General features: G+C 35.5%; 1 protein-coding gene across 4 annotated transcripts in view; it reads right to left on the bottom strand.

The window, feature by feature from the left end:
• The window catches only part of CRPPA (CDP-L-ribitol pyrophosphorylase A), a 318329-nt gene that overhangs the window by 157597 nt on the left and 133563 nt on the right, over positions 1-27169 (bottom strand). For 3 of the 4 annotated variants that reach the window (XM_046021494.1, XM_046021495.1, XM_046021497.1), the window contains 2 exons: positions 5613-5705; positions 5038-5130 (listed from right to left, as the gene is read on the bottom strand). In XM_046021494.1, the coding sequence (XP_045877450.1) occupies positions 5038-5130; positions 5613-5705 (186 nt within the window). The remainder of the gene's footprint in view (positions 1-5037; positions 5131-5612; positions 5706-27169) is intronic. The other variant, XM_046021496.1, reaches the window with a different exon arrangement.

The following is a 27169-nucleotide window of genomic DNA, read 5'->3' as shown; positions in this document are numbered from 1 at the left end:
TATTTAACACATTCACAAAAGCATAAAAATAACAATATATAGGATACATTGCACATTGGATTGATTCTGTTCCTGGCTCTGCCATTGGTGAGCTGTGGAAACTTCTGGAAACAATTTACATCACTGACAATTTCCCCAGATGTGGAAGTATCAAGTGTCAATGGATGGTGGTTTTCTATTTTTTTATTTGCTGACATGTTCAAATATTAAACATTTTGAAGTATTTTAAAGATCATATATTCTGATCTGTTATGTCAATAAACTACTTCCCAGTAACTAGAACTAAATTAGGCACTTATGAAGGTTTATTTCTTTTTCAAAGCATTAAAATTCCATATGGTAATTTATGTTTTTTTACTAAAGTAAATTCATGAAAAGATTCCTATCTCTCATAAAGCACCAATAAAATTCTTGTCTACATAGTCAAAAAAATTAGAGCTCTTATGCAATTATCCAGGTAATTACCATGAAATTATTTTGTAATGAGGAAGTGATAAAAAAATTTTATCAAATAAAAGTAAAGAATTTGCTTCATTTCTTGGTTTTGAACTTCTGTTTATTGCCAATTTCTTTCTGCTTTTAAAAATTAAACATTTCATTGGTGTCTATTATATGAAACAGCTTTGTTCACTGAAAAAATAAGCTTTAAATAAGAATAAACTGTCCATTCTCTCATCTGATAACAGTAGGAAAGGATGTTTTGCACAAACCTTGCCAGAGCCAAATAAATTAAAATCTTTTACTTTCTGCACCTGGAAAGGAATTTTTTATAAGTTTTACTGTTGGTTTTACATAATCTTGGCTGGGAAACAGCTATACTTTTGCTTCCTGAAATTATCTTCTCCAATGCTGGAGAAAAAGTTCCCTGATCATTAATTACTAAGCGAAAAACTCAACCTATAATTCAGATTCTTAGCAATTTTGAGTCTTGTTTAGTTTAGGTAAAAGCCTCCCCCCCACCCCCCCTTTGGTGGCAGGAGGGAGTGATTTTTAGATCAGAAACTATGAATTTACCTTTTACTATTTTAATATATTACTCTGTTTTTCTAAATATTCATCATTATTTGAACAGTGAATGAAAACACATGACAGGAGTAGAAAATAAAGAAACGAATATGCCCCATGTTGATAGCTATTGTATCAGGTGATTCCAAAGAAAGCTTTCAGAAAATCCCCTTCAGAGTTGCAATCTGAAGAAGGTGCTAACTGTATATCCCCCCACTGGTAACTGCGAAAAAGTGAAGGCCAACAGTAACTTCAGTCAACTCAAGCTAAAACCTTGATTCCTTGATAACTTGTAATGAATGATCGATTAAATAGCACCAGAAATGACATTAGAAAGGGCTCTCAAAATGTAACTCCTACACTCCTACACAATTTAGCTTAACAAAAGAAAGCTTTGTTTTTCATGTTTATAAGGTTTTTCTTGTTAAAAGACATAGGAAAGAACCTATATTTTTAAAATTCCTTTATGCGAATCAGTCTCTAATTTAAAAAAAAACAAAAACTTTTTTTTTTCTTTCAAGTTAGGAGCATTTTCCTAGTACAGGACATGCTTGTTATCTGATTAGGTGTTTCCAAAGGTTCACAGTTGAAAGGCTACATAGTGTAACAAATGTCATCCTAAAATATTAATTCAATCAGAAATAAAAATTCATAAATTGACCCCACCCAACTGTATCTGCCAACTTTAAGAATGACATCTATTTTAGTCCAGTCAACATTATCAATCTCTAACTGACCACAGAAATTTGAACAATTCTTATGATTTGATATAATTACAATAAAATTAAGTTAGATCTACCAAAACTTTGGATTTTATTAAGTTTGTCAAATTAACATTGGTAAACTTTAAATCCTACTCAACACCATCGACAAATGACAACTTGGTCAAGTTAGACTGCTTAAAATAAAAAAACTAAGAATAATGACCTAACAGTGCCAAAAAGAATTTTGAACAATGTATCAATAAAAGGTATTTTTACAAGACTTATGTCCAAAAATATTTTTTGTAAAAATGACCACTTGAAATGAAGCATGTCACAACTTACAATGTTCATAAGAGTAAGCAAAGATATTCCTTTTTTAAAAAGATGGGTTTTTTTTAATAAATATCTGTTATTTGTAGATAAAGTCCTAATTTTTTCTACTTTTCATGGTGAATCTTTTAAGTAGATTTTAAAATAGAAGCATCCTACCTGTCAGTTCATCTCGGGACAACAGAAACTTCCTACAGTCAGTCTTTCCTAACACATTTCAGTTTCATAAAAGTCAAGGAGAAGTTAATCTTCAGACAATCAACACCCTGAAATAAAATCTAATTACGCTAAATACCTGTGTACCAAAAACCAACAAGAGTTTTGCTCCCTCCAAGGGATAAACGTTCCAGATGAGGTTGAAGTTTACCTGTACTTTTTTAAATGACTACTGAATGACAATTAACAGGTAATTCCAGAATATTTTTCTGTAACTCCTTGAGAAAATAAGAGACAATGTGGACTTCACCAGCATTGCAGACATCCACCAATTTTTGGCACTTAAAACCTAATCAAGTTTTTTGTTTGTTTGTTTTTTGTTTTTGTTTGCCAAACAAATGCCTCAGCTTAACTTCAGCCCCTTTTCTTCCAAAAATTTGTCCTTGTAGAGTGAAATATGGGCACACTGGAAATGACCACATTAACTAGCCTCTCTGTTGAAAAAACCCTCACAAACACCTAATTAAGCACAATTTTACTTTGCACCTGCCTGATTCCTACTAAGTCTTCCTCTGTGCAGATGGACAGAAACTGGAAGTTGTTAAACCCTCACAGAGAAAAAAAAGACCATTGTACTACAGCTCAGCAGGGACAAATAGGTTTTTAAACATTTACAATACATGTGTTCAATAACTACTGAATCACATAACTCCAAAATAAAAATGAATGTATTCTTTCCATGACCTTGATGTCATTTTAGATTTTCTGGTAAATAAAACCTACCTGTTCAGGGAAGCAAATAAACTCTTTGACCATTCTCAGAATTTAGAATTGCTTAACAAAAGCCTTATTAAAAACAAAACTTAAAACAAAAAAACCTTCCATGGTGTGATTTAATCTTCGAGCAAAACAATTCAGATAAAAGCAACGTAGGGACACCATAGTCTATGAGCTTCCTATTACATCTTCCTAATTACACACATATGTAGTGTGCATTTACACCCCCAGACATTATATGTGTGTGTGTATATATATATATATATATGTATTTTTTCCATTTGATTATGTGCAAATTATATCCCCAGATATTCACATCCAAGTTTAAGTCTTTTACGTATTTTGTAATAATAATAATATTTTATACACAACTACTATTTTGGGGAATATTTGACTGGTTCTGCTCAATTTTAAGTCCTAGGAACACTGATAGGTCCTTTTAGCCATTTGGGGGCAAGTACTATCAGAAAGCAATAGCATGATACCTTTTATGATCATTTACAGGACAATTCAAAAACCCAGACATATTTACTTGCCTGACAATCCAAGAAGTAGCGTTTCTTTTTTATTTTTTTTAAAGATTTTATTTATTTATTGACAGATAGAGATCACAAGTAGGCAAAGAGGCAGGCAGAGAGAGAGAGAGAGAGGACGAAGCAGGCTCCCCGCTGAGCAGAGAGCCCGATGTGGGTCTCAATCCCAGGACCCTGAGATCATGACCCGAGCCGAAGGCAGAGGCTTTAACCCATTGAGCCACCCAGGTGCCCCAAAAGCAGCATTTCTTATTCTACCTTTTTAATGCTTCAGTTCACCCTAAGGATACAGATTCTAGATGTATCCTAATGACATTTTCCTATGAAGTTTAATAATAACTTTAATATTCCTATACTGAGTCTACATACATGAGTCCATATACAATGAGAAAAGAACGGGTGAACAAATATTACTCATGCAGTAGTAACAACTTTCCAATCTTAAGTAAATATTTTACAATGTTTATAGTATACGGACTTATAATAGTACTATCCTCAAAGTAGTGCTGGGAGACATTTACTCCTTAACTAGAGGATTATCTGTCTTTTTCCTTAGTTTAATACAGAACACCAGAAAAGGAAAAGAAAAATTCTGGTACTTACCGGGATACATAAAATAGAACTCAAAAGGAATAAACAGAAAACTGAATTCAAATATTTATGGAAAAGATACAAAGAACAGAGGTTGAGATACAATAGGTGATAAAGAGAAGAACAGTTTAAATCTGGAACATGGTCATAGAGGTCATAGCAAAAAAGCAAGCTCAAGAATCCATAAAGAAGAGTTTCTTTGAGGCTTGGATAAATTTCCTCAAGGATGAAATTTTGTTAAAAATAAAAGTTGAATTTCAAGGAAGGAAGTCTAAGTATGAAGAGTTAAATCTGCATTGGTAAAAAAAAAAAAAGTTGATATATTTATACATAGAATGTTACTATCCATCAGAAAGAACGAGGGGTAGCTCAGATGGTGAGGCATCTGACTTGATTTTAGCTCAGGTCATGAACTCAGGGTTGTAAGACTGAGCCCTGCATTGGGTTCCACACTGGGTATGGAGTCTGTTTAAGATTTTCTCTCTCCCTCTGTTCTCCCCAACCAAATTAAAAAAAATAAAAAATTTAAAAAAAAATGACTCTTGCCATTTGCAACAATGTGGACACATCAAGAAAGCATAATGCTAAGCAAAGTAAGTCAGTCAGAGAAAGACAAATAGCATATGATTTCATTCATGTGTGGAATTTAAGAAACAAAACAGAGAACTTAAAGGAAGGGAAGGAAAAATAAAATATGATAATAAAAAAGAGGGAAGCAAACCATAAAGACTCAACTCTAGAGAACAAACTGAGGGTTCAGGGAGGGAGGTGGGTGGGGGATGGGCTAAACGTGTGATGGGGATTAAGAAGGGCACTTGTTGGGATGAGCACTGGGTATTATATATAAGCAATGAATCACTGAATTCTGTTCCTGAAACTAATACTACACTATATGTCAATTTCAATTTATTTTTTTTAAATATTTGCATTAATTTACTTACTGAAATAACAACAACAGGATATAAAATGGAAAGATCACTCTCTTCAAGCATGTTCAGTAACCTCTGGGTTTCCTCAAAATCAGAGGACATAACCTGAAAGACCAGAAAAATAAAAGTGAAAAGAAGTTCTTAAGTGATTTAAAAGTTAACCCAACGATAATTAAAAATTAAAGGGGAAAAAATGGAGAACTTACACATAAACATCCAAAACATTTACCAAGCTTAGTTTTCACTTTTTGAAAAACTTTAAAGGATACCCATAAGGTCCTACCTATTAAAATTTGAACTATTCATTAATTCAAACAGGTTTCATCTTACCTGCTTCATACCAGGTGACTGAAAATGGTGTCTAAAGAAATGTCACCCTCTTCTCTTATCCCTCCTCTCTAGCTTGTTAGAAAACATTATTTTCCATTTCTAAAGTTAAAAAACAAAACTTCCAAATACATACTGAATAACAGAACTCATCTATCAGAACTTAAAATCAAATAATTAAGAATCAAGAAAAAATTATTTTCCACATTACACTTATACAGAGGCTCAAGTGCTTTCAATCATTTAAATTCACTACTTACATTCACACAAACATAATTATAGCATTGCTCTAAGATGATTTGCTTAAGATCTCTGCCCGCAGGACACAAAGCCCCAGACGTAACTTCTACATGCTAGGAGGAAAAAAAAAAGAAGAAAAAGGAGTTTATAAACTAGATAGGAAGACCAAACCAGAACCTAAATGACTGTTAAAAATGAGCACAAAACTGCTAGGGACACACAAAGCCAAGAATCATATATAAAAACAACATAATTCATGCAAAAGTTTATGAAGCTACCGAGAAAAAGGCATTTGAACTAGCCCATGACTAATGATTATTATTTTGGTAAACACAGATATAGCTAAAGGAAATAGTTTTAAACAAAAAAGGTATAGGATATATGCAGGGACAACCAAGTAATTGTTTTTTCTTATTCAAAGGACGTATTGCAGAACATGGTGGATAATTATTAAAAGGTTGGTTAGACAGGGGTTGTTGGATGATTCTGAAAACATGTTAAATTCTTTAACATTTAATTCAGTTACATAGATGTAACTAAACCTATAAAGACTAGAACCGAGAAAAGCTGTAAGAAATTATTATAGTGTTAAGACAGAGAAATAAGACTTGAACTAGAACAGTGATAGCAAGAGATGAAGAGATTATAACTAGATGTGGTCCCAGACTAGAATTAGAATAGCACATATATTACAAAAATTTTCCTAATTGGGGGCACCTGGGTAACTTGTGATTTTGGCTCAGGGGATGATCTCAGAGTTGTGAGACAGAGTCCTCATAAGAGCTCCCCACTCAGCAGGAGTCTGCATCAGATTCTTTCTCCTTCTCTCCCTCACCTTCCCCCTCTACACACTCTCTCTCAAACAAATAAGACCTTTAAAAAAAGAAAAATTTTCCTAACATTTTTATTCCATATAACTCAATATTCTAATTAACTTCTTTTTTCTTCTTATGTCAATATGAACAAAAAATTACTAAACAAGGGACGTTTTGTTATGCCCAAGTCTTCGCGTCTGAGAGACCACCAAGGAGCCAACATCAATGCAATCACACGAGGGTTTATTTGACAAGCAAGCTTAAGCTTGGGCCCAAGTATACCCCACACAGCAGAGTAGGGACTTGGACCCTGAACCAGATTACAGTCAGAGTTTTTAAAGGCAGAGTAGGGGTGAACTCAGTGGTGGGTGAGGACAAAGGGGATTATGGATGATGTAAGTCTCTAAGGAATTTTGGAAGCAAGGTCTCCAGGACCTTGAGGGGCTAGCTATTGTTGGGAGAAAGGTTATTTATTATCAATAATAAAAATCTTCTCGTGAGACCCTTTAGATGTCTATCAGTGGGCCATATGCTTGGGAATGATTCTCGACACTATCTTGGAGGTTTAGAGATAAAGTTTCCTAAAAGAATTGTTAAAGTAGACTTACAGGATCCTGGTTGGACCTGTTGGGGTAGGGGGTCAGTCAGGCTAGGATTGTCCTTAGCAAAACCTCAAGGTGAAGGCAGTTAAGGCCCCAGGGGACAGCCACTCTGTCTGTTTCAAGGGCTTGTCAGTAGGTAAGGAATTTTAATGATTTTCTTTTGCCTCTGCTTCCCACATCAGCTAAACTTGAGGTGGGATGGCCGTAATTTTCTGGGCCTCCACAGTTTTTTATCTATACTATCGTAATTCCCCAGAAAGTCACATTTCATGGTTAGCACTGGCATTACACTTACAACTCTTTCAAATCTACAATTCTAAAATACAAAGCTTGTCACTTAGTAAAACATTAAACCCTGTACTTTTAAGAGCATTACATGGTAAGTAGGATTCATCCTAATTCTATGCAGTTTTGACAAAGTATTAGAGAAGGGGAAGTAAAGATTTTGAGGTCTTGGCAATGCTAGAAATTAGTTGGCTCATGAGTTTTAAGACTTTTCTTTCAGTTTAAAGTTCTTACTGAGGGGCGCCTGGGTGGCTCAATGGATTAAGCATCTGCCTTCTGCTCAGCTCATGATCCCAGGGTCCTGGAGTCAAGTCCCAAGTGGGGAGACCGTTTTTCCCTCCCCTCCCCACTTGTGCTCTCTGTCACACTCTCTCACTCTCTCTCAAATAAATAAAATCTTTAAAAAAATAAAGTTCTTACTGAGTACAAAGTTCAGAGAGAACATTAAAAAAATTAACAAAATAGTTCCATATGCATCAGCCATATATCAATAATAAAATACGGAAGAAACTGGATTTCATTATGCAACATTAAGTTTGTTCAAGGAATTGCATCTTCTAGATATTACAGGGAGACAATTTTGCAAGGGGTTTCTCATATACCCAAACATTTTCAAAGGCATTAATACCTAATTTACTCCAGATTGACTTTTCAAAGATGTTTGCTTGCGTAGCAGGCAGATTTGCAAAGATAGGTACATCTCTTCCTGGAGCAAATTTGCTTATGTTCCAGAAAATAAAGGTAGAGTCATCTCTCTCCCTGGGGCAGATCTGCTTGACATTCCAGAATAATAAAGACAATGTCTCTTTTGTAACAGGAGGATGCGCTGATTTGCCCACAGTCCCTCAATACAAGTGCTCCCCAGTATCAAGATTCTTCTTTACTGCACCCCATTGGGACTGCACCTAGTTATAACTGCATTTCCCTGTAAAAACTGCAATTCAGAAATTCATTGCTACACTGTCATTATGCTTCTTAATGCTACTGCTGTAACAAATTGTCTTTCCTCTGACCACAGAGGAAAGGTCTTACCCTAATACTTAAGGTATTAGCAAGAATGTGTGCATGCAAGTACCATATAACTCCTCAGATCCTGCCAAGTTTGACTTAACAGATGTGAAATAAGACAATCATATCATCAGATATTAACTTCAACAAATGAGTGAAATTTGAATTTTAAAAAATGAATTAAAAAACTTACTTAAAAAATTATTTTGCATATACAGAAATAAGGTCTAGGATGAGAACATGAGAGATATTTAGTTTTGTGAGTACTGAAATGGAGAAAGTTCTTAAGGACAGGGTTGAGATCCTTGCATACATAAACATTCTGTTTTTACCATTAGCAAGTACTTAATAGGTATTTTAAACTTATGACAATTTTTTTAAAGAAAAAATCATTTCAAGAAAAATAGTCTGTGTTCTTAAAACCAACAACTTGGAAAAGATTAAAAAAAAAATCCAAAAATACCACTACCTACCTAGTAACTTCAAAGTTAGATAAACACCATTCCCATAATATTAACATATGCAGTAGGACAAAAGGATGCAGAAACAAAAGCAACAATACATTCTCATGAGGTGACTTTCCTGCCTTTTTTTTTTTTTTAACTAGTTAGGAATGAAAAAAGAATAGAGTAAACCTGAAGATGATGCTAAGCTTCAGATCATTTTTCACTTCCAGAGAACTAAGCTTCTAAATGTTAAGAAAAGGTAAAATGGAGAAGATTAAGACACGGGATTTTTGAATAGCAATGCATTTCATTTGTCAGTATTTGTTGACCTCTTTCTATGAGAGGGAAACAAATAGCACATTTTAACTTCTATCTCAAGCTGGTTCTGGTCAATCATATTGTTTTTACCCTGACAAGATTTACTAGATTCAAATTCTATTCTAGAAGTGTAATACCCACAATGTAGACATATCTATACCCCGAAACACTTTTTATACAAAATTGCTCCATTTCTAAGTTCTTCGTTTTAATTCACTTCTTCATGTGATTAACTTTATCTTCAAGGAGTTTGTGTAGTTGGTTTTATTTTTTATAAAACTTCGACATTTTTATGTTCTTTGAGTTTTTGCCTTTAGACTCAAAGAAGAGCCTGTTTGGGAATAAAAGTTTGGTTCACTCTCCCCCTCACAGATTTGTAGTCACTGTTCCACAATCCACAAGCATTATGTACTACCCTGAAACTTATATTCCATTTATCGTTCACTTATTCCCCATTCATTATGTAACCTTGTAGATATCAACATCAGTAGTTCCAATAATACATGTAGACACTGTACTTTATTATTCCTCTCATCATCTTTATAACAGACAATTTGGCTGATGGTCATATTCTTGGATTCCACTTGCATTCCCTCTGAAGTTCATAGGCACAGCTTCACTGTATTTGGATAGTGAATATTGTGGAGATGCAAGAGGTCAGGCAGAGTTTTTCTTTAAGTTTTGATTTTGCATTTTGCTCCTAGGTCCTTATCTGAAGAACTCTTTATGAGGAAATTCAAAATCAGCACATGCTTACTTGGCAGTTGTTATTTCTAAATTTTTTCCAAGGCTATGTCCATTTGGTCTTACAGAATCAGTTAGTCATTTCAAGGAAATATTCTTCTAGTTTAGAAAATAAGCATTATCCATATGTTGGATGCCTTTAGCCGTTCACATCTATTCTCTTTAATTTCTACTTAGAGCACTCTGTAATTATCTCACGTTTTCCACTGTGATAATAACCTCATATCAGTTGTATTCTAATTCTCATTTCTCATCTGCTAAATAGTTCTAAAAGAGTGTTGCTCTAGTCTTAATTTTATTTCCTCTGATAATGTATTAATCTCTTTCAATACCATCTTTGAAGTTTGTTTTTAACCTCCTTGAATTCAAATTTTTACCGAATACTACAGAACTAAAGGTATGAGAATATTTTCTGGGAAGGGAAAGCCTTGATGTTTCTTTCATATTTTTAAAATCTGATTGGCATGTGCTGCAATTCTTTTTTAGTATGAATTGTGCAGTTTCATAGTTTTTTTTTCATAAGTTGCAAAGTTACAACATTGTAGGCACTGAAAATTCTCCCTGCCTCTGCTGCTATATCACAAAGATTTAAAGGATTTTCTCTTTTTCCTGGCCTTGATTTCAGTGTCAATCTGCTCTTCCTTCAATTATAACTTAAGAATTGTTGGGATAATCACCATTGCCCTATTACAATGTCTTGCAGATCCATGGGTGGAGTTTAGAAGATGAGCCAGATCAAGGTTCCAGTAGATTCAGGGACCCCCTTTGTGATTCAAATACAACAGTTTTCTGCTGTGTCATCACAGGATGGTAGAAGCAAGGGAGCTCTTGGGGGTCTCTTTTGTAAGAGAACTAATGCCTTTGTGAAGGCTCCACCCTCATGACATAATCATCTCCCAAAGGCCCCACCTCCTAACACCACCACACTGGGATAAATATTTCAACATTTAAATTGTGGGGGAGAACACATTCAGTCTATAGCACTTGCATCTTACACATTCTTAAAAAAAAAAAAAAAAAAAAAGTGTCCAATAAATGTTTAGAGTATTTTAAGATTAATACTCCTAAAACTGAACTTCATTTCACTTTTTTCAATGGAAAACATTTAAGAACATACAATTACATATATACCTGTGTTTAGATTAAATCTCAAATTGTAAAATTGTTCTTAAGGCCCTCCATAATCTACTTTTATTTTGTTCAAATCTTAACCATCCAACTTTACTTATCAACACGACTTGTCAAAAAAAATATATTCTTTATAGTCACTGTCTTCGATCATCACAAACACTGGACTCTTTCTTACCTGTGATGGCTTCAGCCCATACTGACTTCAGTATATACTTGTTTCCTTGTTAAAGCTTTGTTTCTTGGGGCACCTGGGTGGCTCAGTGGGTTAAGCCCCTGCCTTTGGCTCAGGTCATGATCTCAGGGTCCTGGGATCGAGCCCCACATCCAGCTCTCTGCTCAGTGGGGAGCCTGCTTCTCTCTCTCTCTCTCTCTGCCTGCCTCTCTGCCTACTTGTGATCTCTGTCTGGTCTGTCTGTCAAATAAATAAATAAAATCTTTAAAAAAAAAAAAGCTTTGTTTCTTAAGTTAACAGGGAATAAATAAAACATAAGCTGTTAGAGTACGAGATATAGATATATGCAGGTACCCAGCAAATGTTAAGTTTTGTTGTTATTACATATATTTCTTCTGCTATTATTTCATGAATTATAATCAGTTAATAAAAGGGTCATGATCTAGGGCCTACAAACTAAGACAAAAATGCACACACAAGTATTAAATAGTAGCATTTTTTTTACCACCTTTAAAAAACAAACAGAAACACTGCAATTGATTTCTTCCTGAAATTGACACTCTAAAGAACTGTTTTCAGTTAAGTATAATTTTTTTTTTTGTCATACTCTTTTTCTCCCAACCAGAAAATATTTTCCATGGTTGAGTTTAAAAAAACAAAAAACAAAAACAAAAACAAAAACCCAAAAACAAACAAACAAAAAAACCTGAGATTTACCTAAATATAGCAAAGGAGTCTTGGACACCTTTAATAAACAAAGACCACATTAGACAATGCTCTTAGGTTGTTTATGAAAATGCTCTATGGTATCATCTCATGCTGTCACTCCTAATGTTTCCACACTCAAACACAACAAATGGAACAATCTGCTGGCTAGAAGAACTCTTTGTTCTGTAAATATTTTGGTTCAAAGAACATTTAAACAAAATTTAAGACAACCTTCCAGTATGTTCAGTAAAATTAAAGAGGTATACCAGAAAACAAAAAACCATGAAGTACTTTCCTTCCATCATGACAAATAAGAATTTAGAAAAGATTTACTATTAATGAAATGTGCAACCATCTGCATACTGAAAATTCTATTTAAAGCATGGCTATTAGAAAAGGAGACGGGTTGTCAAAAAATGTTTTCCATTTCAAGAAGAGTTAAAGCTTAACTGAGGCAGAAAGACTTTGGTTCAATTCCCATGAGTCAGAGGTTCCAAAAACTGTTTCTGAAAAGTCAACCTTCTTTTCAAAGAACATGTTGGCTAGATTATCTCTGAATCTGATTCTGTCAATTTCTCACGTCCCTCCCATCCAAGCAATGGCACTAATGTGAGTATAAATGAGCAAATCAGAGCAAGATACACTTTCCACTCTGTGGACAATAATAACAAAAGTCTTGTGGTTGCCAAGGACTGTGGAGGAAGAAATGGAGAGATGTCAGACTCAGGGTACAAAGTTTCAGTTATGCAAGGTAACTAAGTTCTGGAGGTCTAATGTACAGCATGGTGACTATAATTAATATCTTATTGTATACCTGAAATTTACTAAGAGGATAGACCTTAAGTTCTGACAACACCCCAAAAATAAATAAAACACACACAAAAAAAACCAGTAATTACGTGAAGTGATAGATATGTTAACTACTTTGACCCTGGTGATCATCTCAAAGTGTGTATGTACATCTTAATGTATGTATGTATGTATGTATGTGTGTGTGTACATATATATATATATATATATATATATTTGTCAATTCTATCTCAAGCCAAGGAAAAAGTATCTTTCTATACTGCCAACTCACATTTCTTTTTAAAGATTTTTTTATTCATTCATTTGACAGAGAGAAACACAGTGAGACAGGGAATACAAGCAGGGGGAATGGGAGAGGGAGAAGCAGGCTCCCTGCAGAGCAGGGAGCCTGATGTGGGGCAGGATTCCAGGACCCTGGGATCATGACCTAAGCAGAAGACAGACGATTAAGAACAGAGCCACCCAGGCACCGCTGCATATGCACATTTTTTTTTAAAGATTTTATTTATTTGACAGAGAGAGAGATCACAAGTAGGCAGAGATGCAGGCAGAGTGAGAGGGGGAAGCAGGCCCGCTGCTGAGCAGAGAGCCCAATGCGGGGGCTCAATCCCAGGCCCTGAGATCATGACCTGAGTCGACAGCAAAGGCTTAACCCACTGAGCCACCAAGGCTCCCCGATCAATGAACATTTTTGAAAGGCATCTTCTACTGTCTGTGACTGTTGAGACTGGGCCATCAGTTCATCAATCCATGTGTTTATCTCCGGTATGCGAATGTTGTGCCTGGACCTTCAGAAGTTAACAGCCCAGATTCTCGTCTTCATTTTTAGTAATTTTCACCTGAGAAACTCCTTTTTTTTTTTTAATATTTCATTTATTTATTTGACAGAGAGAGAGATCACAAGCAGGTAGAGAGACAGAGAAAGGGGGAAGCAGGCTCCCCACTGAGCAGAGAACCCGATGCAGGGTTCGATCCCAGGACCCTGGGATCATGACCTGAGCTGAAGGCAGAGGCTTTAACCCACTGAGCCACCCAGGTGCCCCGAGAAACTCCTTTAATAAGGAGTTTTCTACTTATTTTCTACTTTTTATTATTTTCTACTTTTGAAATGCCAATTAATCTTTACTTCATGGTTATTTTTAGGCTTTTGGAGGTTTTGTCCACCTAACACTGAGCATTTACTATTTTTAATTTTTTTAAGATTCAGCATTAAAACGCTTTTTATAGTTAAGAACATGGTCTTTGTAGCCAAGCTCTCTGGCTCTGAATCTAGCTTTGCAACCAGGTTTCTTTTCTTTTTAAGATTTTATTTATTTATTTGACAGAGATCACAAGTAGGCAGAGAGTCAGGTAGAGAGAGAGGGGGAAGCAGGCTCCCTACTGAGCAGAGAGCCTGATGTGGGACTCGATCCCAGGACCCTGAGATCATGACCTGAGCCAAAAGTAGAGGCTTAACCCACTGAGCCTCCCAGGCGCCCTGCAACCAGCTTTCTGTGTGACTTTGGGTGAACTGCTTAAGCCCTGTGGCTCAGTTTAGTCAATAAAATAAACTCTTCAGAATTGATAAAAAGATTAATTAATATATGAGAGTTAAGGATTAACTTTTCTAGAACTTCTTCACTATAGGTGAGCTTCCTGGGAAGCTTTAGAGGAAAAAAGCTTCAAGGCAATAAATCTTAGCATACTTTTGAAGTGATAAGTGAACCAGATTACCATTCTGCCATATTATGTAAACTCCGGACCTCCAAACATGAACAGTGAGCTGCTACACCATACCAGGAGCCTGCTACCTCACAAATTGTCACCAAAGACTCGGACCCTAGCCTGCTGGATATACCAAACAAAGTCTTGACCTTCCCTTAGTCCTAAATGCTGGGCAGACAGAAAGCATTAGAACCAAGGTTCTGCCATGTCACAGTTATGTTGGATCCCAGGACCGTATCACATCAGGGGAAAGGCTGGTACTCCCTTGCTTATACAGCGTAAAAGCCACAGTGCATGAAGACTGAAGTTTAACATTAGCCTCTAAGGTCCTTCTGCAGTGCACCATTAATGCAATGGTCACTGCCTATATTCCTGAGTTCAGGGAATTCCTCCAATAATCACTGTTACAAAAGTATGAAGTCTAGTGTGAGTGCTGTCCTGTCATTCATCTTCGTTTGCTTGCCTATATTTAAAGCACTAATAACCATCACTGCACACAGTGCTATATTTAATGTCTGTAATAATTATTCTGCTGACTTCTCATTTAACTCCCACTTTTAAATAGCACCTTAACACATCACCATACCTCCATTACCCTTGGCATTTTATACCTTACATTAGAGATTTTTTCCCTTTTAAGAATCAACGCTAAATACTTTAAACAATTATCTTATTGAAATCACAAAGCACACACACGTAATATTGTTATTATCCTCCTGTTGTGTTAAGAAAACTGAGGCACAAAAGTTTAAATAACCTGTCTGAGATCATACAACCAGTAAGGGGTAGTACTCCGACTAAGGTCTATTGGATCCCCAGGGCCTTTCCTTCACCTCCACAATACACTGGGTGTCCATTCACTCCATGTGACTATTACCTCATCATGAAAGTCAAAAGACCTGTACTCAAAGAGAATGATACTACAAGATTCCAAAGTCAGCTCAGGGAAACACCTCATCTGGACAAAGTCCAGAATACTAAGAATTTTAATTGCTGCCATACACAATCTTCTAACTCAGATCATTTTTTTGGGTCCTAGACAGGGAACCATGTATTGAAGAAAGTTCCTCCAAAGCTGGTTATTAGATTTTATCCTGGAAACGAGTCACAGGTATCTGAACTACTACATTCAATACATGCCGAGTAGCTGGCGATGGTAGGAGAAGTGATTACTGTGATAACAAAACCTTTCAAAAAAGTCCACCTTTATATATCCCCCTCTGTTAAAATTCCTTTGAAGGCCATTATGGTTCTGATGCAAAACTATAAGGGTTGTGGGATAGATAATACAGACCTCAACCCTTACAACCCTGAGCACTATCACAACAAATTCAAGGTTCCCATTTCATCATACAAATTATACATTCAAAGCTGGATACTGTGTCTATAAAAAAGATAAAGCTACCAAAAGCACATCTGCTCAAGCTTCTCTTCCCATTGAGCTTCACTACAGAATGTTGTGTTTTATATAACTAATGGATAATTTTGCAGTAAATGAGAAATTACTGCCTTTCGCTTGTAAGTATTTTTTGGCAGGCATATTCTGTATTACCCATTCTGTCATTTTGTAAATGACAAAAAAATACGTTAAAAAGGTATGTGCAGTAATATGACCTTTTTATTTTTTCCTGGTAATCCATAAAACATTTGGAAGTTAAGCACTGGCAAGATGACATAAACAAATCTCTGTGTTAATTAAGAAAAAAAAAAAAAAAGGCAAGGAGAGGGTATCCTATCCACTAACGGATTAGCATTTCAGTCATTCAACCATTAAGTATTTATTGAGGGCTCTGAGCTAGACCATAGATTGTACATGGAGAGCATGGCAATGAACGAAACAAAGTTTCTATCCTTACGGAGCTTACCTCATACCGGAAAGATGAAATCAAGTTTCGACTTGTGTTTCTCTAATTTCAATATGCAGAAGAATCCCCAGGAATCTTGTTAGAAATAGAGATTTTTATTCCAGTAGATGTGTGTTGGCAATCTAAGAATCTGCGTTTCTAGATAGCTTCCAGCTGATACTGCTAAAACTGGTTTGTGGAACCCACTTTGAATGATCCAGAGGTTAGAGAACTTGAACCCACTGTAATCTAAAAGCCCACTCTCATTTTCAGTAGATATACTCAAGAGTGTGCTTCCATAGAGTTATCAGAAGATAATTTTAACTCTGACTCTACTGAAGCCATTGCATTTCCATACTTTCTAAAAGAAATTACCCATATCTTGATTTAATCAGTATGACAAGTATACATGAATAAATTTAGAGAATTACTTCAACTGTTTTGTTCCAAATTCTTAACCAAATTCATAGCACAATCTAATTCACTTCTACAAAATTTTAACTTTTTCTCAGTAACATAGACACTGTCCAGATGTATACAGAAATATAATTAGAGCCTATTTCCTATATAATTATGCACTAATAAAGTATGTACAAGCTATATTCTAGTCAAAATATGGATTTAAATTAATGAGAAACAACACCAACAAAAATCTCAAGTCCGTTTTATAGATGATTTAAATAGTCTACGGAAAACTATAGTTTATTACATGTAACTATACACTCATTAGAAATTACAAATGCAATACCTATGACTTTACTCCCAACCCACTGTAAAATTTGAGCACTCATGAAACCTAACAGGTTGTATTAACCGCCCGTCCTCAAGAAAAGTCAGCAATGTCAGGACACTTTTTCAATTGTCACAGGTAGGATAGGAAAGTACTACCGGCACCTATCTCATATTCTATGACTCAAACACCAGCCAACCTCCAAGATTTAAAAAAAAAAAAAATTATCTATACAAGTAAGTCAAAAGCATAGCTACTGCGAAATCCCACATTAGATGGAGAAATCTAGTTTTGGGTACTCAGCACTTATTTGTGAATCAGTAAGTGATACCAAAAGCAGTAATATTCTAGCAACTTTAAGGCTTAAATATTGTCATTCTTTTTATAAGGGAAATACTAAAATTTATTTTTAGCAAGTGTTTTAATATCTTTATACCACTAATGTGTCAGGTGTATATTCAAAATGAGTAAAAAGAGGAGGTATATATTAAAACCAGATTTGCAGCTCAGTAAGCTCTGTACCTTGCTTTTTCATTTTATTTAATTTTAAATTAGATATGAAATACACCTTAAGAAACCATAGCCAGCTACAATTATGTATAAGCAGTTTAGTGAACTCACATGCTCTTCTATCACAGAGGGACTCTCCACTTGATTAACTTTTAGGGAATACTTAATACCATCCCAACACTTGGACAATCCAAATGGTACCATAGTAATTTTTCAAATCCTACATAGTAAAGCCAAAAATTTTTCATTATTGTATTTTTCTCTCCACTGAGATGTGTAATTCCCATATTTAGGTAGAAAATAAAATTTCTGTCTCATACAACTTTTCATTATAAGTTGCATAATAGTAACGTACTGAGTGTACATTATTTAGTGTATAGGTCCAAAATGCTTTTATAATATTAAAGATAAGTTACTTTTTAGGCAAAAGTAACTAAAACATGATCGTGTGACTTATTTCAGAAGTGTGTGAACACATGTACACTTCAGGATATTTTTTAAGCCATACAGGCCCAGATAATAAAGAAAGGTAGATTCGTATCTTGATGTAGAATCCTATTTTCTACCTTACAAACAAACCTTAAAGCGTTGCTTATGGACCTATTTCTTCATCCCACTTCAGAGGCACCTCTGCACATCTCATTTCCTCATCACTCACTTTGTCTGTCTCTCTTCTTTCCTGTCAGAATGCCACTGGACACCAACTTCAACATCACCACTGTTGCTGACTCCAGTTCATCTCACCTCTCCAACATCTGCTCTTTGCCCTTCCCTTCCCTCCTTTTGTGAAAATAGTTGTCTTCTGACTGGGCAATCAATTAGAATTTCTTGGGTGTACATTATGTTCTAAACTCCTCTCAACGGTTCACGTGATTGATGGATGCCCAGCGGCTACCTCTTTATCTCCAGAAATGTATTTGGCTGACGTCCAGGTAGAGAAGTTTTCCCGAAGCTTGCTTGTTCATCATCCTATCACCATTAACCACAACTATGTAGTGATTCTCACCATATACACAGCTTTGTGCAAGGATCAGTGATAAAAGACATGGTGAAAGAGACGGGTTTAAGAATATAACAACAAAAGGCAGAACATACACAGTGACACCACTGTGGATGAGTAGTTTAAGAAGTCCACGAACCAGAAAAATGGGGACAACTTCATGAAAAGACTTATATTAAACTGAGCCTCAAATGAAATCTGAAGCTGACTAGTAGGGAAGGCAATATAATTAAACAGAATGCTGAGTGAAAAGGACAGAAAATGACAGAATTTCAAGATATGAGTAAGATAATACGTTTCACTACAATGGAGAGAACATAACGAGTAAAGGTTCAGTACGGACTGTGAAAGAGATCAAATAACTGGTCAAGTTGGCAGGCAATTCGCAGGCAATGAACAGTCACTGAAAGGATATAATATCCATCCAAGAGAAAAAGAGATTTGAACTAAGCAGGCAAGTACTTCCAGGCTTTGGAAACAAGATGCCATGGATAATTTATTAGGACCACAAGCTCAAATGGATATATTTGGTTCATTTTCCCTCGAACAACAAAAACCCCAGAGCCATTATTTAGCTAAAGCCACCAGAACAATAGAATAAACTACTTCATTGTATTACAAAGTAGACTTAGACTGCAAGCAAATAGTTGAAATGAAATTCATCTCCAAGCTCATTAGGGGAGACACAGTAATTCAAAGTATAAAATGACATTTTAAAAACATGTATCCTATATTTGGAACCAAAAAAAAATCAAAGTGAAGTGAAATCACAATAAATAAGCTCTAAAACTTGATCTCCCTTTAAATAGCCTAAGAAAAGTAGTAAGTTTATATTCATCCATATCAACAGATGAAGTATAGAAGCTATAACTTACACTCCATTTTTTTCCCAAACATTTTTTTTCAGGTTTTTATAAAGACTTTCCTTCTAAACATGTTTACCATGTATGTATGTATAATCAATTTTCCAAATTAGAAGAGCTGATTTTTTACCAATATATGCCCCAAAGTAAATGTTGGGTATTGTTTTGATTTGTTTTTAACTCAGCATAACAGTTGTCTAGAACTTATGAGCAATGACCTCATTCTTAAGTGGACAAGGATGCAGAAAAGCATTTTTCCAAATTAACCATCTGGTTCCTTGAGAAAGGGTAATATTTCATTATGTGCCTGTAACTCAAAAACATACACAAAGACAAAAGACATAGATATGCATATAAAGTACACAAAGTGGTATTTAAAGGAGGATTATACTTACTCCCTCATTAATAATGACTCTAAAACTATGACAAGCAGTTGCAATTATAAACTGCTAATTTTATTCAATACAGAATGAATATAATTAATACCATCCCAAGCAACTAGGTGGTCCAATAATTTCGAACATTTTTTTTTTAACCTCTGGAAAACTGATCAGGAAATCTGGCTAACATCCCAAATAAACTCAAAAAAAGTAATTGGATGGTGTTCAACTAGTTTCTGTAGTCTTGTATATATACCAAAACCACATACTCTAACTGAATTAATTGTGTCGGTATTGTTCAGTCAGAGGTCCCAAAGTAGTGTTTACAGTGTTATTTCACTGAAATTCACTGTGTTCGTCTTCAAAAAATTAACAAATCCTTTATCTTTAAACAAAACAGTGTGTTATATGTCAAAATCAGCATAAAATAACCCCACTTTGAATGAGTCTTACCATGTTGCAATGACTTAATTTGTTCTGTTTCTTTAATTTCTGCCCCTCTAATTCATTTGCTATTTTGGATGTTTTGTTTAACTAGTAAACATACACTAAGTCTAGTTAGGTCTGTAAGAAAAAGCCCAGATCCATATATTCACTGGATGCAAACTTGAGGGCATTAGGCAAAATAAAACTAGGTATCACAGACAGCCTTAAAAAAACCAAAGGATGCCTTAGACCTAGGAAAACAAATGTGTCTCAGTCATATTCTGCTAGTTATTGGTGGTTGCACAGAACAGTAATTGAATTATGTGCTCCAGGAAACAGGAAGGAGCGAATAAGCAAATACAAGCAAATCTCCTATAGATCCTGTTTATTCCAAATACAAGATAAGCATCTTTTTTAAAGAACCTCATCTCTTTTCTTATATGAATGAAAAATGGGTTAAAAAGACCTGGGCTTTAGGGATAAATGTGATGTAAGAAAACATGAAATACTACATGTCGTCTTCTACAGAATTTTACTTTAAGAAGCAATTGTCAATATAATCTTCTTACAGATATAACTGGGTTTATGTCATTTCCAGCTCAAGTTTTCCAACAGTTCATTTTGCTCTTAGGACAAAACATCAGTAACAACAACAGCAGCACTGGCGGTGGTGGTAACTTTCACAGAGCCTGTCCCCACATGCCAACTCTGACCTCCACTTCAACCTTACGAGTCTTCTTTCAGCCCACTCAGCAAAGTTCTCTGAATGCCTTTCACACACTCTTTCTCCTGGATTTCTTTTAGCTAACTCCTGATTACACTTACAGGTTTAACTAAATGTCCCATCTGCCAGAGATTCTAGCTCACCGCCCTCCTTCTGCAATCTTAAATGATTTTTTTGGGCTCTCTCTCATGTTAGCATTCTTCACTTTTTGCTTGCAGTAGTTATCACCATTAGTAAATAAACATCTTTTTGTATTCATTTTCTGTGTTATCCCCAACTCAACAGTATGTCCTTGAAGGAACCATACTTGTTTAGTTCAACTCCCTACATCCAGTGACTAAATCTTAACAGGTATTATTATTTGGTAAGTAAATTAGGGAATTAAGGAATAATGAAGAATGACCACATTCTTATTAATCCCTTACTTATCAATCCCTTACTACTCAGCACAGTATATATCATAAACTATTTTTCAACATTTGTTGAGTTAGAAAACAATGATAACGGACTCTTCCATTACTATCTCATGCACATCTGGAGAGCTCTAGGTCTAAAGAAGGTGTGGCCCATGAAATACTTCAAGCTCCTTAAGAAATCCAAGAAATATAACAATCCTGATAATAAAGCCTTAAAATTCAAGTATGAGTGAAATGTTCATGTGTATGGAGGGCGGGAAGGGTGTCCTTACTTAGTTCCTTATTTTATTTTTCAAACCAGCCCCTTTCATGTATTTCTTGTGCATCATTTTAGAATTTAGATATTCAGTTCAACTCCTAAGGTAGGTTTCAAAAATTTAAAACAAGTAATTTTAACACACAGACCCAATCTCTTCCTTTAGTTTCAATAAGAATCATTTTTTCTTTTCATGCCAATGAGACAATCCTCCCACTATGTACTGAGCAGATCCACACCCCACTTATCTGCCCAATAGGTTCCTTGATTTCAATACTGATGACCTCAGCTTTTTTTCTACATTCTTTTCAGAATGAGACAAAAGCACTCTGGGAGATAAAGATGTTAGAAAATGGGGTGCTTTTTGTTTGCCTGTAAGTTATGGGCTGAACAATGACACAAGATAAATTTTCCCTTATGGGAGAGAAAAATATATAAAACTAAGCTATTCCTTATAAAGGGACTTCTTCCTGATGTTAGGTATAAAACCCTGTTAAGCATCTGGGTTTTTTTAGTTCTTATATTTTACCTTTCTTAGAAGAAGAAGGATTAAGGTACATAGCATTGTCTTTGGCACATAAAGGTACTCTAATTGTTAGTGTTGTGGTTGTTTGAGAAAAAAACTTTTGTTAAGTCCTTCTGTGGTTTAACGGTTTTTAGGCAAATTTAGAAGCCGGGGAGACTTTGCGGTTAATGAATGACATCCCCTTCCAAGTCAACCAAGATTCTCTAAGTTTACAGGACACATAAAATTCTTCTTTATAAGTTCTACAGTAACTTTTAGTTTAACAAAAGTCCAAAATATCTCCTCAAAGTAGTATATTACAATTAAGAGGCCTTGAGAAATACCTGTTGTTTAAGATTTATTTAAGTATTTTATGGGGCGCCTGGGTGGCTCAGTGGGTTAAAGCTTCTGCCTTCAGCTCGGGTCATGGTCCCAGGGTCCTGGGATTGAGCCCTGCATCAGGCTCTCTGCTCAGCGTGGAGCCTGCTTCCTCCTCTCTCTCTGCCTGCCTCTCTGCCTACTTGTGATCTCTGTCTGTCAAAAAAGAAATAAAATCTTTTAAAAAAAATTTTTTTAAAGGTTTATTTAAGTATTTAAAATATATTAGAGAGAGTGAATATGCCCACAGAGCTTGCATGAGCAGGATGGGCAGAAGGAGAGGGAGAGAGAATCTCAAGCAAACTCCATGCTGAGCTTGGAGCTCAAAGCAGGACTCAATCTCACCACCCATGAAATCATGACCTGAGCGAAACCAAGATTCCCACATTTAACAGACTATGCCACCTAAGCACCCCATCGGTGGTACTTCTATCTTTTTTACATTCATGTACATCTTGGCTCTATTATATGAATGAAATCCCTAACTCCAAATCAAGCCTAATTTTTTAAAGTTCTAAAGTTATCATGTATACTTATGGATCAATTAAATACTTGAAATTTGGAGATAAACTTAAGTGCTTAAAAATTAGAAATAACGGGCGCCTGGGTGGCTCAGTGGTTTAAGCTGCTGCCTTCGGCTCAGGTCATGATCTCAGGGTCCTGGGATCGAGTCCCGCATCGGGCTCTCTGCTCAGCAGGGAGCCTGCTTCCCTCTCACTCTCTCTGTCTGCCTCTCTGCCTACTTGTGATCTCTCTCTGTCAAATAAATAAATAAAATCTTTAAAAAAAAAATTAGAAATAACAAGCAGAGCACACATAAAGAATAAAGGGAAGAAGATTCTGGAAAGAGTTGCTTTAATTTTCAAGTCTCTACAGATCTCTCCATAAAAATAGACAGTACGAGAAAAACTTCAAAACCCAAAACCTGTAGATACTATTTACCACAAAACCAGTATTAGTGGGTAGGGATAAACTGCCAGCAACCATAAAGACCCCCACCAAAGAGGAGGAGGGAAGGAGTCCAAAGAAAGTAATACAAAACCATCATCGGGTAGTCTCTGGATAGCGTACCAGGCTATTCTGGAAAAAACAGAAAAACTCAAAAGAGGCCATCTAATCTCCAGTTCAAAGTTGAAAACAAAGGAGCCACATGAAGGTTCTCACTCTGTTGGGGATTATTAGGAGTCTGAGCCCAAACTAAGAAAGCACTTTCTGAGTCAAAGCATCAGCCCAAAATGTCTAAATTGACAGAGATGCATTAGAAGTCAAAGAGACGGTCCAAGTTAAGAAGAAAGGTAAGAGAGATGGAAGCTTATCAAGAGCCTAGCCATTTCTTCCCCCTTTTCCTGAACAAGTGAATAAGAAGCATATACCATTGAGATATAAAATTTATTCTGACCCATCCCTTCTTCCTGAAAGTAGATAAAAATCTTTGTACTTAAAAAGTAGCAAGTAGAGAGGACCTCAAATCTCATAAGAAATAAAATAGAGCAGCTGGGTGGCTTAGTCAGATAAGCATCTGACTCTCGATTTCCGCTTAAGTCAGACTCAGGGTTGTGAGATTGAGCCCCACATCAGGCTCTGTACTGGTCATGGGGTCTGCTTAAGATTCTCTCTTCCCCTATGCCCCTCCCTCCAGCTCTTGCACGCTTGCACTCTCTCTCAAATGAATGAATGAATGAGGTGTCAAATAATGTCCCTACAGGCAATACACACACATCAGAAATACATTCACAAAACAAGTGAAAGCCACAACCCAACACTTAATAATAATAAGCTAAAACAAAATGAACGAACTACAGAAGTCTGATGTGCAATACACACACATCAGAAATACATTCACAAAACAAGTGAAAGCCACAACCCAACACAATAATAATAAGCTAAAACAAAATGAACGAACTACAGAAGTTTATTCTGGAATAAATCAGAAACAAGGTAATTAAAACAAAAAAATTGGAAAATGAGAAAATACTCTTTCACAAATGAAAGGTAAATTAGGAAGAACATAGAAGAAAGTAGTATCACAGCTAGCACCTCAAGAGAAATATAAAATTTTAAGTATGAAAAACTTAAACTAAAAAATTTTTTAAAAACCAAGAGAAAGTATAGCTATAAAGACAGACAAATAAATAAGAATGTCAAAAAAAAGAAAACTAAAGTAACAGAATGAAAAAAAATACTAAAATAATAATGCTATCACAATTTCATGAAATAGAAAGACATGAAATTTTACTGTAAAAGAACACATTGTATATGAAACAATATTAACCCAAAAGGGCCAACAGTAAGAAAATTCTAGTAAAATTGGACTTCAAAGAAAAAATATTTCACTGGACATCCAGGCAGAGACCAGATTTAACCACGCTTGATCCAAACACCTCATGATAGAAGAAAATGTAGAACCATATTTAAGATGCTCAAGGAGAAAGTTTTGAACCAATGTTTTCATTAAGCCAAAATCAACTTGTACATTTCTAACCACAGAATAATTTTATTCACATGCAAGAACTTGGAATACTGTGTCAAGGAACCCTCCCTAAGAAATCTCCTAGAGCATAGTTTCAGAGAACCAAAATAATCTGCAAAGTACCAACGTTAAGTCTTCTTAAAAATAAACATTTACAGGGCGACTGGGTGACTCAGTGGGTTAAGCCTATACCTTTGTGTCAGGTCATGATCTCAGGGTCCTGGGATCAAGCCCCACATGGGGCTCTCTGCTCAGCGGGAAGCCTGCTTCCCTCTCTCTCTCTGCCTGCCTCTTTGCCTACTTGTGATCTCTCCTCCCTGTCAAATAAATAAATAAAATCTTTAAAAAGTAAAATAAAATAAAATAAACATTTACTTGTAGATCTAAAAATAAAGAATGGTTGTGAGGGAAATATTTTAGTATGTAATCATATATAAATGGAAGAGAAAATAAGAAAGGCTTGTTGTCATTTTACAAGTGTTACTTGGTAGTTAATTAAAGGACACCAATTCAAATTAGATACTGAAAGCAGAGGTAGCAGGAAGATGACACTAGTTATTTTCCATGCTGCCCAGGAGACCGATTAGACAAGAGCCAAAAAATTTAAATTAATGTTAATAAAAGACAAAGGTATTTCACAGGAATACTTATATTAAGGTAGTCATCAAAGGAGAACAGGAGGAAAATCTTTATAAATGCAAAAAATAAAATACATATTATACAGAAACTCATAAATAGTATAAGAAATAAACCATAAAACTTCAAAACCCGATTACCCAAAGAAAAAGGAAGCAACAGGGTACAGAAGGCAGTGACAAAAGTTAGACCTCTTTGAGTATAATTTGCTTTATATATTTGATTTTGATAAAAGTTCATATAAAATTATAAAATAAATTTCTTTTAAAAAAGCAATGTCTGAAAATAAGCCAAATAATTTTGTGTATCCAGATAACATCATAACCAATTAGAAGTACTATTTCAAATTGACTGGGAAACACATTAATTTGACTGTACATCCTAACCAGGATATACCCTCAAGACAGTGGAGGAAAAAATACCTTACATTATTCTCAGGAATCAATTAGCATGAAATAAAGCAAATGTGTTATGTTGAAATTATGTAAAACACTAAATTTCACCACTAGAGAAAGTGACAGAGATAAAACACATTTAAAAAAAAAAAATCTGCATTCCCAATTCTAATTTCAGTTGGAAACATCAGTAAGAATTAAGGATGTGTTTTATTATTGTTAAAATGTCGATACTGCCTAGAGGAATCTATACTTTTAATGGCATTCCGATCAAAATTCCACTGGTATTTTTCAAAGAGCTGGAGCAAATAATCCTACAATTTGTATGGAATCAGAAGAGACCCCGAATTGCTAAGGAAATGTTGAAAAAGAAAAACAAAACTGGCGGTATCACGTTGCCTGATTTCAAGCTTTACTACAAAGCTGTGATCACCAACAGCATGGTACTGGCATAAAAACAGAAAAATAGACCAGTAGAACAGAGTAGAGAGCCCAGATGTGGACCCTCAACTCTATGATCTAATAATCATCCACAAAGCAGGAAAAAATATACAGTGGAAAAAAGACAGTCTCTTCAATAAATGGTGCTGGGAAAATTGGACAGCTATAGGTAGAAGAATGAAACTCAACCATTCTCTTACACCATACACAAAGATAAACTCGAAATGGATAAAAGACCTCAACGTGAGACAGGAATCCATCAGAATCATAGAGGAGAACATAGGCAGTAACCCCTTCGATATCACCACAGAAATTCCTTTCAAGATATGTCTCCAAAGGCAAAGGAAACAAAAGTGAAAATGAACTTTAGGGACTTCATCAAGATCAAAAGCTGCTGCACAGCAAAGAAAATAGTCAACAAAACAAAGAGGCAACCCACAGAATGGGAGAAGATACTTGCAAATGACACTACAGACAAAAGGCTGATATCCAGAATCTATAAAGAACTTCTCAGACTCAACACACACAAAACAGATAGTCATGTCAAAAAAATGGGCAGAAGACATGAACAGACACATCTCCAAAGAAGACATTCAAATGGCTATCAGACACATGAAAAAATGTTCATTATCACTAGCCATCAGGCAGATTCAAATTAAACCCACATTGAAATACCACCTTACACCAGTTAGAATGGCCAAAATTAGCAAGACAGGAAACAACGTGTGTTGGAGAGGATGTGGAGAAAGGGTAACCCTCTTACACTGTTGGTGGGAATGCAAGTTGGTGTAGCCATTTTGGAGAACAGTGTGGAGATTCCTTAAGAAATTAAAAATAGAGCTTCCCTATGACCCTGCAAT

Source organism: Meles meles, chromosome 10 (assembly GCF_922984935.1).
Source record: "Meles meles chromosome 10, mMelMel3.1 paternal haplotype, whole genome shotgun sequence".
Classification (NCBI taxonomy): Eukaryota; Metazoa; Chordata; class Mammalia; order Carnivora; family Mustelidae; genus Meles; species Meles meles.
The sequence above is the reverse complement of the archived record's forward strand: the minus strand, read 5'-3'. Positions and strand labels throughout refer to the sequence as shown.